This window comes from Lynx canadensis, chromosome A3, assembly GCF_007474595.2.
Source record: "Lynx canadensis isolate LIC74 chromosome A3, mLynCan4.pri.v2, whole genome shotgun sequence".
NCBI classification, from domain to species: Eukaryota; Metazoa; Chordata; class Mammalia; order Carnivora; family Felidae; genus Lynx; species Lynx canadensis.
This window is the reverse complement of record NC_044305.1, coordinates 73,386,653-73,399,891: the sequence shown is the minus strand read 5'-3', so window position 1 is coordinate 73,399,891 and position 13,239 is coordinate 73,386,653. Positions and strand designations below refer to the sequence as shown.

The following is a 13,239-nucleotide window of genomic DNA, read 5'->3' as shown; positions in this document are numbered from 1 at the left end:
TGTTGCCCTCAGGGTTTCTAAATTCTTTATGTCCTTACCCATTAATATTCTATCCAGGAAGGTCTTTGGGTTTTTCTTCTCTTTAATTTTTCTCCCTATCAGCAAGAGGTTTCACTTCTTAACAAATTAGTTACGGAAAGAGCATTAGCATTCTGTCAGAACACTCAGCTAACTGCATCCTCCACTGCCATAAGCTGATAAGAAATGTGTTTTGTTTTCCTTTTTTTTTAAAAGCGTGATATGGGGCGCCTGGGTGGCGCAGTCGGTTAAGCGTCTGACTTCAGCCAGGTCACGATCTCGCGGTCCACGAGTTCGAGCCCCGCGTCGGGCTCTGGGCTGATGGCTCAGAGCCTGGAGCCTGTTTCCGATTCTGTGTCTCCCTCTCTCTCTGCCCCTCCCCCGTTCATGCTCTGTCTCTCTCTGTCCCAAAAATAAATAAACGTTGGAAAAAAAAAAGCGTGATAAAAGAAGCATAACATTAAATTTACTGTCTTAACCATGTTTAAGTTCAGTAATATTAAGTATTTTCACATTGTTGTACAACAGATCTCTAGAACTTTTTAATCTTGTAAAACAAACTCTGGGGCATCTGGGTGGCTCGGTCAGTTAAACATCTGACTTTGGCTCACATCATAATCTCACAATTTAGGTTCAAGTCCCACACGAGGTGAGCTTGTGCATATTTCAGGTGAGCTCATGCCCTGCTTCGGGTGAGCTTGTACTCCGCTTTGGGTGAGCCCTGCTTCACTCTCTTCTCTCTCTCTGTCTCTCTCTCTGTCTCTCTCCCCTCGTGGGATTCTCTCTCTCTCTCTCTCCCTCTCTCTGCCCCTCACTCACTTACACCCTCTCTCAAAAAACCAAAAAACCCAAAAAAACCCCAAAAACCCCAAACAACAACAACCAAAAAACCCCCACTGAAACTCTATACCCACGAAACCGTAATTTCCCCTCCTTCCAACCCCCAACCCTTGGCAACTATCTTTAGATTTTCTGTTTCTATGATTTTGACTACTTTAGGTACTTCATATGACTAGAATAATACAGCATTTGTCCTTTTTGACTGGCTTATTTAATTTAACATAATGTCCTCATGGTAGGTTCATTCATGTTGGAGCATGTGACAGGGCTTTCTTTTTTAAGGTTGCATAATATTCCATTGTATGTATACACTGAATTTTCTTTATTATTCAGTTGATGGACATTTGGTTTGCTTCTACCTTTTGGCAATTATGTAGAAATGTTTTTATAGTATGAAAAACTGCTTGAGAAGTAGTGGGGTTAACCCTGTGTGTACATAGTATATATATTTTAGTCTCGTAAAGATATCTTTGCTCTACTTAAGAAAGTGCTTACTTCCTGATTATGGCATTACGAATATATATGTTTATTTTCATTTTAGGCCTGTTACTACAGCTATAATTCAAAGAGGAACTTTGAGGAGAGGCTCCATTCTGGTTGCTGGAAAGAGTTGGGCAAAAGTACGCTTAATGTTTGATGAGAATGGAAAAACAATCCATGAGGCCTGTCCCAGCATGCCAGTGGGAATTGTAGGCTGGAGAGACCTCCCTTCTGCAGGAGATGAAATTCTTGAAGTAGAATCTGAGGTATATCAAGCTTAATTCCTATATACATGATACAGTGATTTTATTTATTTATTTATTTATTTATTTATTTATTTATTTATTTATTATTTTAATAATTTAGTGTCAAGTTAACTGACATACAGGGTATACAGTATAGTCTTGCCTTCAGGTGTAGATTCCCATGATTTATCCCTTACATACAATACCCAGTGCTTATCCCAACAAGTGCCCTCCTCAATGCCCATCACCCATTTTCCCTGCACCCCCAACCCCCCACCCCCATCAGCCCTCAGTTTGTTCTCTGTATTTAAGAGTCTCTTATGGTTTGCTTCCCTCTTGTTTGTAACTTTTTTCCTTCCCTTTCCCTGTGGTATTCTGTTAAGTTTCTCAAATTCTGTATATGAGTGAAGACATACATATGATACCCTCTAGTTCCATCCACATTGTTGTAAATGGCAAGATTTCATTATTTTTCCTCACCAAGTAGTATTCCATTGTTATATACTATATCGTCTTTATCCATTCATCAGTTGATGGACATTTGGGCACTTTCCATAATTTGGCTATTGTTGATAGTGCTGCTATAAACATTGGGGTACATGTGCCCCTGTGAATCAGCACTCCTGTATCCTTTGGATAAATTCCTAGTAGTACTATTGCTGAGTTGTAGGGTAATTCCATTTTTAATTTTTTGAAGAATCTCCACACTGTTTTCCACAGTGGGGCACCAGTTTGCATTCCCACCAACAGTACAAGAGGGTTCCCCTTTCTCCACATCCTCACTAACATCTGTTGTTTCCTGAGTTAATTTTAGCCACTCTGATTGGTGTGAGGTGGTATCTCAGTGTGGTTATGATTTGTATTTTCCTGATGATGAGTGATGTTGAGCATCTTTTCATGTGTCTGTTTGTCATCTGGATGTCTTCTTTGGAAAAGTATCTATTCATGTCTTCTGCCCATTTCTTCACTGGATTATTTGTTTTTCGGGTGTTGAGTTTGGTAATTTCTTTATAGATTTTGGATACTAACCCTTTATCTGACATGTCATTTACAAATATCTTCTCCCATTCTGTCAGTTCCTTTTTAGTTTTGTTGATTGTTTCCTTTGCAGTGCAGAAGGTTTTTCATCTGGATGAGGTCCCAATAGTTCATTTTTGCTTTTATTTCCCTTGCCTTTGGAGACATGTTAAGTAAGAAGTTGCTGTGGGCGAGGTCAAAGAGGTTGCTGCCTTTTTTCACCTGTGAGATTTTGATGGTTTCCTGTCTCACATTTAGGCCTGTCATCCATTTTGAATTTATTTTTATGTATGATGTACGAAAGTGGTTCAGTTTCATTCTTCTGCATGTTGCTGTCCAGTTCTCCCAGCACCAGTTGCTAAAGAGACTCTTTTTTCCATTGGATACTCTTTCCTGCTTTCTCGAAGATTAGTTGGCCAATTCTGGGTTCTTTATTCTATTGCATTGGTCTATGTGTCTGTTTTTGTGACAATACCGTACTGTCTTGATGATAACAGCTTTGTAGTACAGGCTAAAGTCTGGGATTGTGATGGCTCCAGCTTTGGTTTTCTTTTTCGACATTACTTTGGCTATTTGGGATCTTTTGTGGTTCCATACAAATTTTAGGATTGTTTGTTCTAGCTCTGAGGAGAATGCTGGTGCTATTTTGATTGGGATTGCATTGAATGTGTAGATTGCTTTGGGTAGTATCGACATTTTAACAATATTTGTTCTTCCAATCCATGAGCATGGAATATTTTTCCATTTCTTTTTGTCTTGTTCAATTTCTTTCATAAGCTTTCTATAGCTTTCAGTGTACAGATCTTTTACCTCTTTGGTTAGGTTTATTCCTAAATATTTTATGGTTCTTAGTGCAATTGTAAATGGGATCGATTCCTTGATATCTCTTTCTGTTGCTTTGTTATTGGTGTATACAAATGCAACTGATTTCTGTACATTCATTTTATATCCTGTGACTTTGCCGAACTCATGTTTCAGTTCTAGCAGTTTTTTGGTGGAGTCTTTCGGGTTTTCCATGTAGAGTATCATGTCATCTGTGGAAAGTGAAAGTTTGGCTTCTTCTTTGTCAATTTGGATGCCTTTTATTTCATTTTGTTGTCTGATTGCTGACCCTAGGACTTCCAAGATTATGTTAAATAGCAGTGGTGAGGGTGGACATCCCTGTCGTGTTCCTGATCTCAGGGGAAAGGCTATCAGTTTTTCCCCATTGAGGGTGACATTAGCTGTGGGCCTTTCATATACGGCTTTTATGATGTTAAAGTACGTTCCTTCTATCCCAACTTACTTGAGACTTTTTATTAAGAAAGTATGCTGTATTTTGTCAAATGCTTTTTCTGCATCTGTTGACAGGGTCATGTGGTTCTTATCCTTTCTTCTGTTAATGTGATGAATCACATTGATTTGTGAGTATTGAACCAGGCATACAGCCCAGGAATGAATCTCACTTGATCATGGTGAATAATTCTTTTAATATACTGTTGAATTCTATTTGCTAGTATCTTGTTGAGAATTTTTGCATCTGTGTTCTTCAGGGAAATTGGCCTGTAATTCTCCTTTTTAGTGGGGTCTTTGTCTGGTTTGGGAATCAAGGTAATGCTGGCTTCATAGAATGAGTCCAGAAGCTTTCCTTCCATTTCTATTTTTTGGAACAGCATGAGCAGAATAGGTATTAACTCTGTTTTATTTATTTATTTTTTTTTTAATTTTTTTTTTCAACGTTTATTTTATTTTTGGGACAGAGAGAGACAGAGCATGAACGGGGGAGGGGCAGAGAGAGAGGGAGACACAGAATCAGAAACAGGCTCCAGGCTCTGAGCCATCAGCCCAGAGCCCGACGCGGGGCTCGAACTCGTGGACCGCGAGATCGTGACCTGGCTGAAGTCGGACACTTAACCGACTGCGCCACCCAGGCGCCCCTAACTCTGTTTTAAATGTCTGGTAGAATTCCCCTTGGAAGCCATCTAGACCAGGACTCTTACTTGTTGGGAGGTTTTTGATAACCGATTCAATTTCTTCACTGGTTATGGGTCTGTTCAAATTTTCTGTTTCTTCCCATTTGAGTTTTGGGAGTGTGTGGGTGTCTAGGAATTTGTCCATTTCTTCCAGATTGTCCAGTTTGTTGGCATATAATTTTTCATAGTATTCACTAATAATTGTTTGTATTTCTGTGGTGTTGGTTGTGATCTCTCCTCTTTCATTTGTGATTTTATTTATTTGGGTCCTCTCTCTTTTATTTTGAGAAGTCTGGCTAGGAGTTTATCAATTTTGTTTGTTCTTTCAAAACAGCTCTTAGATTCATTGATCTGTTCTACTGTTTTGTTTTTTTAATTCTATATTGTTTATTTCTGCTCTAATCCTTATCATTTCTCTTCTGCTTGGGGTTTCTTTGCACTCTGTTTCTAGTTCCTTTAGGTGTGAGGTTAGATTCTGTATTTGGGATTTTTCTTGCTTGTTGAGATGGGCCTGGACTGTGATGTATTTTCCTCTGAGGACTGCCTTTGTTGCATCCCAAATGGTTTGGACTGTTGTGTTTTCATTTTCATTTGTTTCCATATATATTTTAATTTCTTCTTTAAATTTCCTGATTGACCCATTAATTCTTTAGTAGTATGTTCTTTAACCACCATATGTTTGGAGGCTTTCCAAATTTTTTCTTGTGGTTGATTTCTTTTTTTTTTTTTTAATATATTTTTTTTTAATTTTTTTTTTTTCAACGTTTATTTATTTTTGGGGCAGAGAGAGACAGAGCATGAACGGGGGAGGGGCAGAGAGAGAGGGAGACACAGAATCGGAAACAGGCTCCAGGCTCTGAGCCATCAGCCCAGAGCCTGACGCAGGGCTCGAACTTACGGACCACGAGATCGTGACCTGGCTGAAGTCGGATACTTAACCGACTGCGCTACCCAGGCACCCCTCTTGTGGCTGATTTCAAGTTTCTTAGCGTTGTGGTCTGAAAATATATATGGTATGATCTCCATCCTTTTATATTTGTTGAAGGCTGTTTTGTGACCCAGTATGTAATCTCTTTGGGAGAATGTTCCATGTGTACTTGAGAAGAATGTACTGCTTTTGGATGAAAAGTTCTGAATATATCTGTCAAAGTCCATCTGGTCCAGTGTATCATTCAAAGCCATTGTTTGCTTATTGATTTTCTGCCTAGATTATCTGTCCATTGTTGTAAGTGGAGTATTATAGTCACCTACAATTACAGTATTATTACCAATAAGCTTGCTTATGTTTGTGATGAACCGATTTATATTTGGGCATTTCAAGTTAGGGGCATAAACATTTATAATCATTAGCTCTTCTTGATGGATACACCCCTTAATTATGATATAATGCCCTTCTTCATCTCTTCTTACAGTCTTTGTTTTAAAATCTAGTTTGTGTGGGGGGCACCTGGGTGGCTCAGTCAGTTAAGCGTCTGACTTCAATTCAGGTCATGATCTTACGGTCTGTGAGTTCGAGTCCCACATCAGGCTCTGTGCCAACAGCTCAGAGCCTGGAGCCTACTTCAGATTCTGTGTCTCCCTCTCTCTCTGCCCCTGTCCCACTCACACTCTGTCTCTCTCCCTCAAAAATAAAATTAAAACATTAAAAAAAATTTTTTTAAATAAATAAAATCTAGTTTGTGTGATGTTAGTATGGCTACTCAGGCTTTCTTTTGACATCCGATAGTGTGATAGATGGTTCTCCATCCCCTCACTTTGAATCTGAATGTATCCTCAGGTCTAAAATGAGTCTCTTGTAGGCAGCATATAGATGGATCTTCTTTTTTTATCCATTGTGTCTTTAGACACAATGATACCTTGTGTCTTTTGATTGGGTCATTTAGTCAATTTACATTCAGAGTTATTGTTGGAAGATATGGATTTAGTGTCATTGTGTTATCTGTAGGTTTCATGCTTGTGGTGTTGTCTTTGGTCTTTTGTAGTCTTTGCTGCTTTCCACTCAGAGGGTAACCCTAAGATTTCTTGCAGGGCTGGTTTAGTGGTCATGAACTCCTTCAGTTTTTGTTTGTCTGGGAAAGCCTGTATCTCTCCTTCTACTTTGAATGACAGCCTTGCTGGATAAAGGATTCTTGGCTGCATATTTTTCCTATTCAGCACATTGAATATTTCTTGCCACTCCCTTCTGGCCTGCCATGTTTCAGTGGGCAGGTCTGCTATGACCCTTATGTGTCTTCCCTTGTAGGTTAAGTAAGACCTGTTTGTCCCTAGCTGCTTTCAGAATTCTCTCTTTTTTTTGTATCTTGCCAGTTTCACTGTGATATATCGTGGGATACAGTGATTTTAAATATTCTCTGATTTTCTACCAAATAAGTATATTTGTGTTAACAAATAAGTATAGACTATAAAGGCTTATGAGAGGGCCAGTGGTGCCATTTTATAATTTGGCTATGGAATTTTTAAAAATTTGAGGTAATATTTAAAAATTAAATCATCTGTGTATACAAAGACTCTAGATTAAAGTTTTATAAGTTTATCAAAATTTATAAAATTAGTGGTTTCATATATGAGTTAGACCAAGCTAAGTTGGGGAAAAACATCAAGATTTTTAATCCATAAGATGCTGGTTTTTATTTAGTTAAATAATGCCTGTTTTTTCCCCTATAAAGCCTAGGGCACGTGAAGTTGTTGACTGGCGGAAGTATGAGCAAGAACAGGAGAAAAACAAAGAGAATCTGAAAATAATAGAAGAAAAGCGAAAGGAACACCAAGAAGCACATCGGAAAGCCCGTGAGAAATATGGCACTTTGCATTGGAAGGAGAGATCATTTCTAAAGTACCAAGAAAAAAAAGAACAAAAACCCTTAAAGACAAAAGAGAAAGAAGAAAAGGATTCAAATGTACTTCCTATAATTATTAAAGGTGACTTTGGAAAGATTTTACTTCATTACTCATTTTTGTATTATAAATATGTATATTTCTTCATTCTCACAATTAATTTGGGCCATTAAATTTAAGCTAAAATTATTTTGGTATTTTGGGGGAGATTTATTTTATTGATGTGTAATTGACATATAACATTATGTTAGTTTCAGGTATATAGCAATGATTTGATATTTGTATATATTGCAAAATGACCACCACAGTAAGTCTAATCACCATACACAGTCACAAAACTTTTTTTTCTTGTGATAAGAACTTTTAAGATCTACTCTTTCAGCAATTTTCAAATGTATAATATAGTATTATTAACTATAGTCACTGTACTGTACATTACATCCCCATGACTTAGTTATGACTGGAAGGTTGTACCTTTTGCCCTCCTTTTTGCCCATGTCTCACTGGGGGAGAGGTTTTTTTTTTTTTTTTTTTTTAATGTTTATTTCTTTTTTAGAGAGAGAACACAAGCAGGGGAGGGGCAGAGAGGGGGATAGAGGATCCCAAGTGGGTTCCGTGCTGACAGCAGAAAGCCTGATATGGGGCTTGAACTCATGAACTCTGGATGACTCACTGGGAGAGATTTTAATAAACATTTTTCTTGATGTTTTGTTGTAAATGTACTTTTGGTTCTAAATACTTAAGTTAAATAGATGTTTATAATGCTAAACCTAAATAAAAGTGGTAAATGCCATTCCTATTATGACTTTAAATAGATTTTTGTCATTTTGTGTCTGTTAATGTCTAACTCTTAACACCAGTAATTTCAAACTTTTTTAGGTGATGTTGATGGTTCTGTTGAGGCCATTGTGAACATTATGGATACCTATGATGCTTCACATGAGTGTGAACTTGAATTAGTACATTTTGGTGTGGGTGATGTCAGTGAAAATGATGTTAACCTTGCTGAAACATTTCATGGTAAGATTTCTATTTCCTGTTTGTTTAACTGTGTTCCCTAGAACACACTGTGAACCATTACCTTCAGTCTTTTGTAGCTTGGCTAATCAACTTGCCCTTTGCCCTTATCAGCATCACCCTTCCTGCTCTAGTGGAGTCCCAGCCTTTGAGCTCAGTGGGATGCGCAGTATTGCAGCCATAACTTCACTCATTGTTTTCACACTACAACCTTGGGGAACTCTTTCAAGTCCCAGAAGGTTTTTTGATTTTATTTATTTATTTATTTATTTATAAATAAAGATAATTACTGCCTTTCCCATTTCCCCACCCAATCCAAGGTTGGTTCTCTGTATCTTTTATTTAGACTTTTGAATGCTCCTGACACTGTAATCAGCCTGTTCAGTATTTTACTTCATCTTTTACTTTTGTCTACCTGTTTTTTGTCTATTGATAATTATATAAATCTTTCTTAGATTAAAAGCTGTTTTTAGCTTAGTATATGCACTATTGAAGCAAACAGTTTTTAGCTTTAATTAAATGCCTAGAAGGTAGGGGGACTGGACTATTAGTTGAACTTACGATATACAAAAAGGTGACTCATGACTCACTTTAAGTTTAATACCTAGCAAGGCACCAACATTTTATTAATTAATGAATCACTTAGGAAGGAGGTACTTAATGACTGTACTTATTTAGAATTAGATGTTACTTCTACTAAATACTAATGCTGGTTATGGTTAATTCATTTTTAATTTTTATTTTTAATTAAAAAAAATTTTTTTAATGTTTTTATCTATTTTTGAGAGAGAGAGAGAGACAAAGCATGAGCAGGGGAGGGGCAGAGAGAGGGAGACACAGAATCTGAAGCAGGCTCCAGGCTCTGAGCTATCAGCACAGAGCCTAATGTGCGGCTCCAACTTGTGACCTGAGTTGAAGTCGGACGCTTAACTGACTGAGCCACCCAGGTGCCCCAGTACTGGCTAATTCAAAGTATTTTCTAGGCATTGACCAGCCTAGCACTATACTATGTAATGCAGGTAGTGTGTTAAATGATTTCTTAATGATAAAACTTTCAAGGTGGTTGTGTTTTTCTCTTGATTAACTTGTTTGCTTTCATTTTTATCACTTGTTTAAGGCCAGGAGTGTTTTGCTTTTTATTCCCTCTAAGGTATTTGCTGTTAAATATATTATTTGTTCTTTGGCAAAATAGTCAACTCCATAGAATTTCTTTCATTTCTTAAATAACTCTTAAACTTTACCAATTTAGTAACTATTTTGGAGCATCTTTTGGCCAGCTGAATATCTAAGAATAAACCACAAAAAGTTGTAGACAATAAGTTTATAATTTAGTAATACAATTGTTATTAAAATAATGTAAAAATATTTCAGCCCTATTCAATTTTCGTTTTCTTATTTCTCTGGTATAAAAATCAAAGTTTTGTTTAGCGTACTGCCTTGCACAGTATGGGTACTTTTGTCTCTTAAATTAATGGGTTTAAAAATTATAAAGAAGTTTTCCTTGTTAAACAAGCTACAATAGTATTTATAAAATCCTTTGGTTAATTTGAAAATTTACTAGTTTTCATGAGAAAAAATTACAGAATTTTTCATCACCCCTCTTAATTTACATAGAAGGAAATAAAACTTTTTTTAATGTTTATTTATTCTTGAGAGAGAAAGCATGAGCAGGGGAGGGGCAGAGAGAGAGGGACACAGAATCTGAAGCAGGCTTCAAGTTCCAAGCTGTCAGCAGAGAGCCCAACATGGGGCTTGAACCCATGAACTGTGAGATCATGACCTGAGCCGAAGTTGGACGCTTAACTGACTGAGCCACCCAGGCACCCCTAAAACCTTTTTGTTTTTAAGTGTATTTTGAGAGAGAGCATGCAAGTGAGCAAGGGAGGGGCAGAGAGAGAGAGGGAGAGAGAGAATCCCAAGCAGGCTGTATGGTGTTAGCACAGAGCCAGACACGGGACTCAATCCCACAAACCAAGAGATCATGACCTAAGCTGCAACCAAGAGTCCGACACTTAGCTTAACTTACTGAGCCACTCAGGCTGCCCGAAATAAAACTATTTAGATTTAAGTTTCTGCTTGAAAGAAAAGTCCTTAATACAATATTTGTGCTACTTTATTGATTCTGTTTCTGCTTCCCAGGTGTTATATATGGCTTCAATGTGAATGCAGGCAATGTTATCCAGAAGTCTGCTACAAAAAAAGGAGTAAAAATTAAACTTCACAAAATCATTTACCGCCTAATTGAAGATTTGCAGGAAGAACTGAGCAGCAGATTGCCTTGCATTGTGGAAGAGCATCCAATTGGTGAGTGTTCACTGAATATTAAACATTCATATCTTAGGTGCTGTGAAGAACACTTGAAAGCAAAGTTTAGGGGAATTATAGTTCACTGTTGAAATACCTTCACTGTTCCAATAAATGGCCTGTGTCCTAGAAAAAATGATATATTCAATGTAACTTCCTATGTATTATAAACCTGCCCTCTGCAGCCTATGCTTTGGCCCTGAGGATACAAAGGCAAGTTAGGCAGTAAGAACTTGCCCTAAGGTTTAGACATCAACTAATTATAACACAAATTAGACTGGGATGGGATGCATAAAGATTATATACAGTGTTCTGGAAGAAGCCACTGATTTTGTCCTGGAGTTGGCCGAGAAGTCCACCATGAGAGTAGTTAATTTTACATTTAAATATCACATATTTAGAAATATTCTTTCTAGCATATCCCTTGGCCAGATGGAAGCCTAAATTTATTTGAGATGGACTGAATCGTTTTATCTGTTCTTATGGTCCAGAGATTTATTTTATGCTTTTCTGATGTGCTAAACATGACCATACAGAGATTTGTATGTTCTTGTGCTAAGGCACAATTTGGAAAACTTGAGTCATACAAGGGTTTCCATCAGCCAAGTAACACTAACCCCAGTAAATCGGTATATTATAGTGTGTGATAACCATGTCATTATTGGAATTTAATTTTCAGTGAAAAATTAATTAAGCTTTAAGCTGAGTCACAGAATCAGTATTTAAGTGAATATAAATTATCAATGGGGAGATTAAAATTAGGTGATGACAGATGTTCTCTTCAAGAATAATATATTGAGGGACAGGTGAAAACTAGGTTTTCATAAAGCAGTAAACTGTTATCTTCTAGTGCATTTTCAGCTAAAAAAGTGAATTTCTTTTTCCCTTGTTCATTTTTTTAGGCAAGCAGGTTCTTTTCCAAGAAAACCCAAGGATTTTCATGTTTGTTTCTATGAGCGGTCAGGAAAATAAAGTTGTAGAGTCAGAGAAAAACAGGATTTCAGTACATGAGTTTGTATTTTTCTCACACCTTTAATTCTTGCTCTGCAGAATATGTGAAATTATGTATTTCTCAGAATCTTTTGTTTTGTGTGCATCTAATGTTCTCTTCTTTCTAAAGGTGAGGCTTGTATACTAGCTACCTTCTCTGTAACAGAAGGGAAGAAAAAAGTTCCTGTGGCTGGCTGCAGAGTCCAAAAGGGTCAGTTAGAAAAACAGAAAAAATTTAAATTAATCCGTAATGGACATGTTGTTTGGAAGGGTAAGCAAGATCACAATCTGTTTCTGTAATATTAAATCCAGTCACCCAAACCTACTGATTCCATGTAACCACCTAAAATCTCACTCCCATATCCTGGTTCAGGCTGTTACCTTTTGTTAACTCAAACCTCGTCTCCAGGTGACAGGCTCCCTCCCTTACTAGTCCTGATGTCTCTTCCAGGGTTTTTAGTCCTGCCTGCTAATCTATATAACCTGTAACAAGGCTGATAAATCAGTAATCTAGTTTCCTAAGCTTCTAAAAATTGGCCGCAAATTACCCTTCCACCTGTCTCCTACCCCTGATCTACAGCATTGTACTTGGCTTACCTTGACCTTTTGCCTGCAATGTCTTTTATCCTGGATTATCTCATTCTTTAAATCTTGAGTACAATGCCATCCTCTGCAAAGTTAGTCTAACCTTTGAAATGGGAGATTTAGTTCTTTCCCTATAAACCACATCTTGCTTACAGCAAACCATTTTTCTTTGGTTTCCCTAGTATTTAGTTCCATCATTTAACATGATAGGACTGTAAAATTTAGGACTTTCAGGGTAATTTTCCTTTTAACACCAGACTGTATAGCACTTAGCAGGTATAATTTGTTGAATATACCTACCTTGTTTTTTTGTTTTTATATTTTAAGGCTCATTAACTTCATTGAAACACCATAAAGATGACATTTCAGTCATCAAAACTGGAATGGACTGTGGTCTCAGTTTGGATGAAGAAAAGGTAGAATTTAAAGTGGGAGATGAAATTGTTTGTTATGAAGAAAAAGAAGTTCCAGCTAAGACTTCTTGGAATCCAGGATTTTAAAATTACATTAAAAATGTAAACAATTAATGGGGTGCCTGGCTGGCTCAGTGGGTAGTTTGTGACTCTTGATCTCAGGGTCTGAAGTTTGAACCCTATGTTGGGTGCAGAGATTATTTTAAAAAATAAATTTAAAAACAAGTATCTTGCTTTATTATAGAACGACTAGTTATGCTTTAGTGAAGGGAAGAATTCACTTCTGGCCAAAAAATACCCAAGTAGCTCTACCAGGTGTTAACATGGATAACTTGTCAAAACGCTACAGAGATAGGAAACGTTATTTAAGGATGCCTCCAAGTAGAAATCCTGTTAAGAATGGTATGACATGGTAAAAGGGAATTGTTCATTATCAGTGCCATTGAATGTAGTAAGTCCGTTGCATGTTTTCGTTGAGTGGTATCAAAACAAGCAAAACTCCCTCAGTTTAGCTCATGGGCAAACTATAGTGCCAAATATTGC

At 37.2% G+C, this 13,239-nt stretch overlaps 1 protein-coding gene across 7 annotated transcripts in view; it reads left to right on the top strand.

The window, feature by feature from the left end:
• MTIF2 (mitochondrial translational initiation factor 2) overlaps window positions 1–12,810 on the top strand; it is a 29,778-nt gene extending 16,968 nt beyond the window's left edge. For all 7 annotated transcript variants that reach the window (XM_030310603.2, XM_030310604.1, XM_030310607.1 and 4 more), the window contains 6 exons: window positions 1,400–1,604; window positions 7,219–7,471; window positions 8,267–8,407; window positions 10,544–10,708; window positions 11,829–11,969; window positions 12,611–12,810. In XM_030310603.2, the coding sequence (XP_030166463.1) occupies window positions 1,400–1,604; window positions 7,219–7,471; window positions 8,267–8,407; window positions 10,544–10,708; window positions 11,829–11,969; window positions 12,611–12,783 (1,078 nt within the window). In that variant the 3' untranslated portion in view covers window positions 12,784–12,810. The remainder of the gene's footprint in view (window positions 1–1,399; window positions 1,605–7,218; window positions 7,472–8,266; window positions 8,408–10,543; window positions 10,709–11,828; window positions 11,970–12,610) is intronic.
• Window positions 12,811–13,239: the final 429 nt, after the last annotated feature.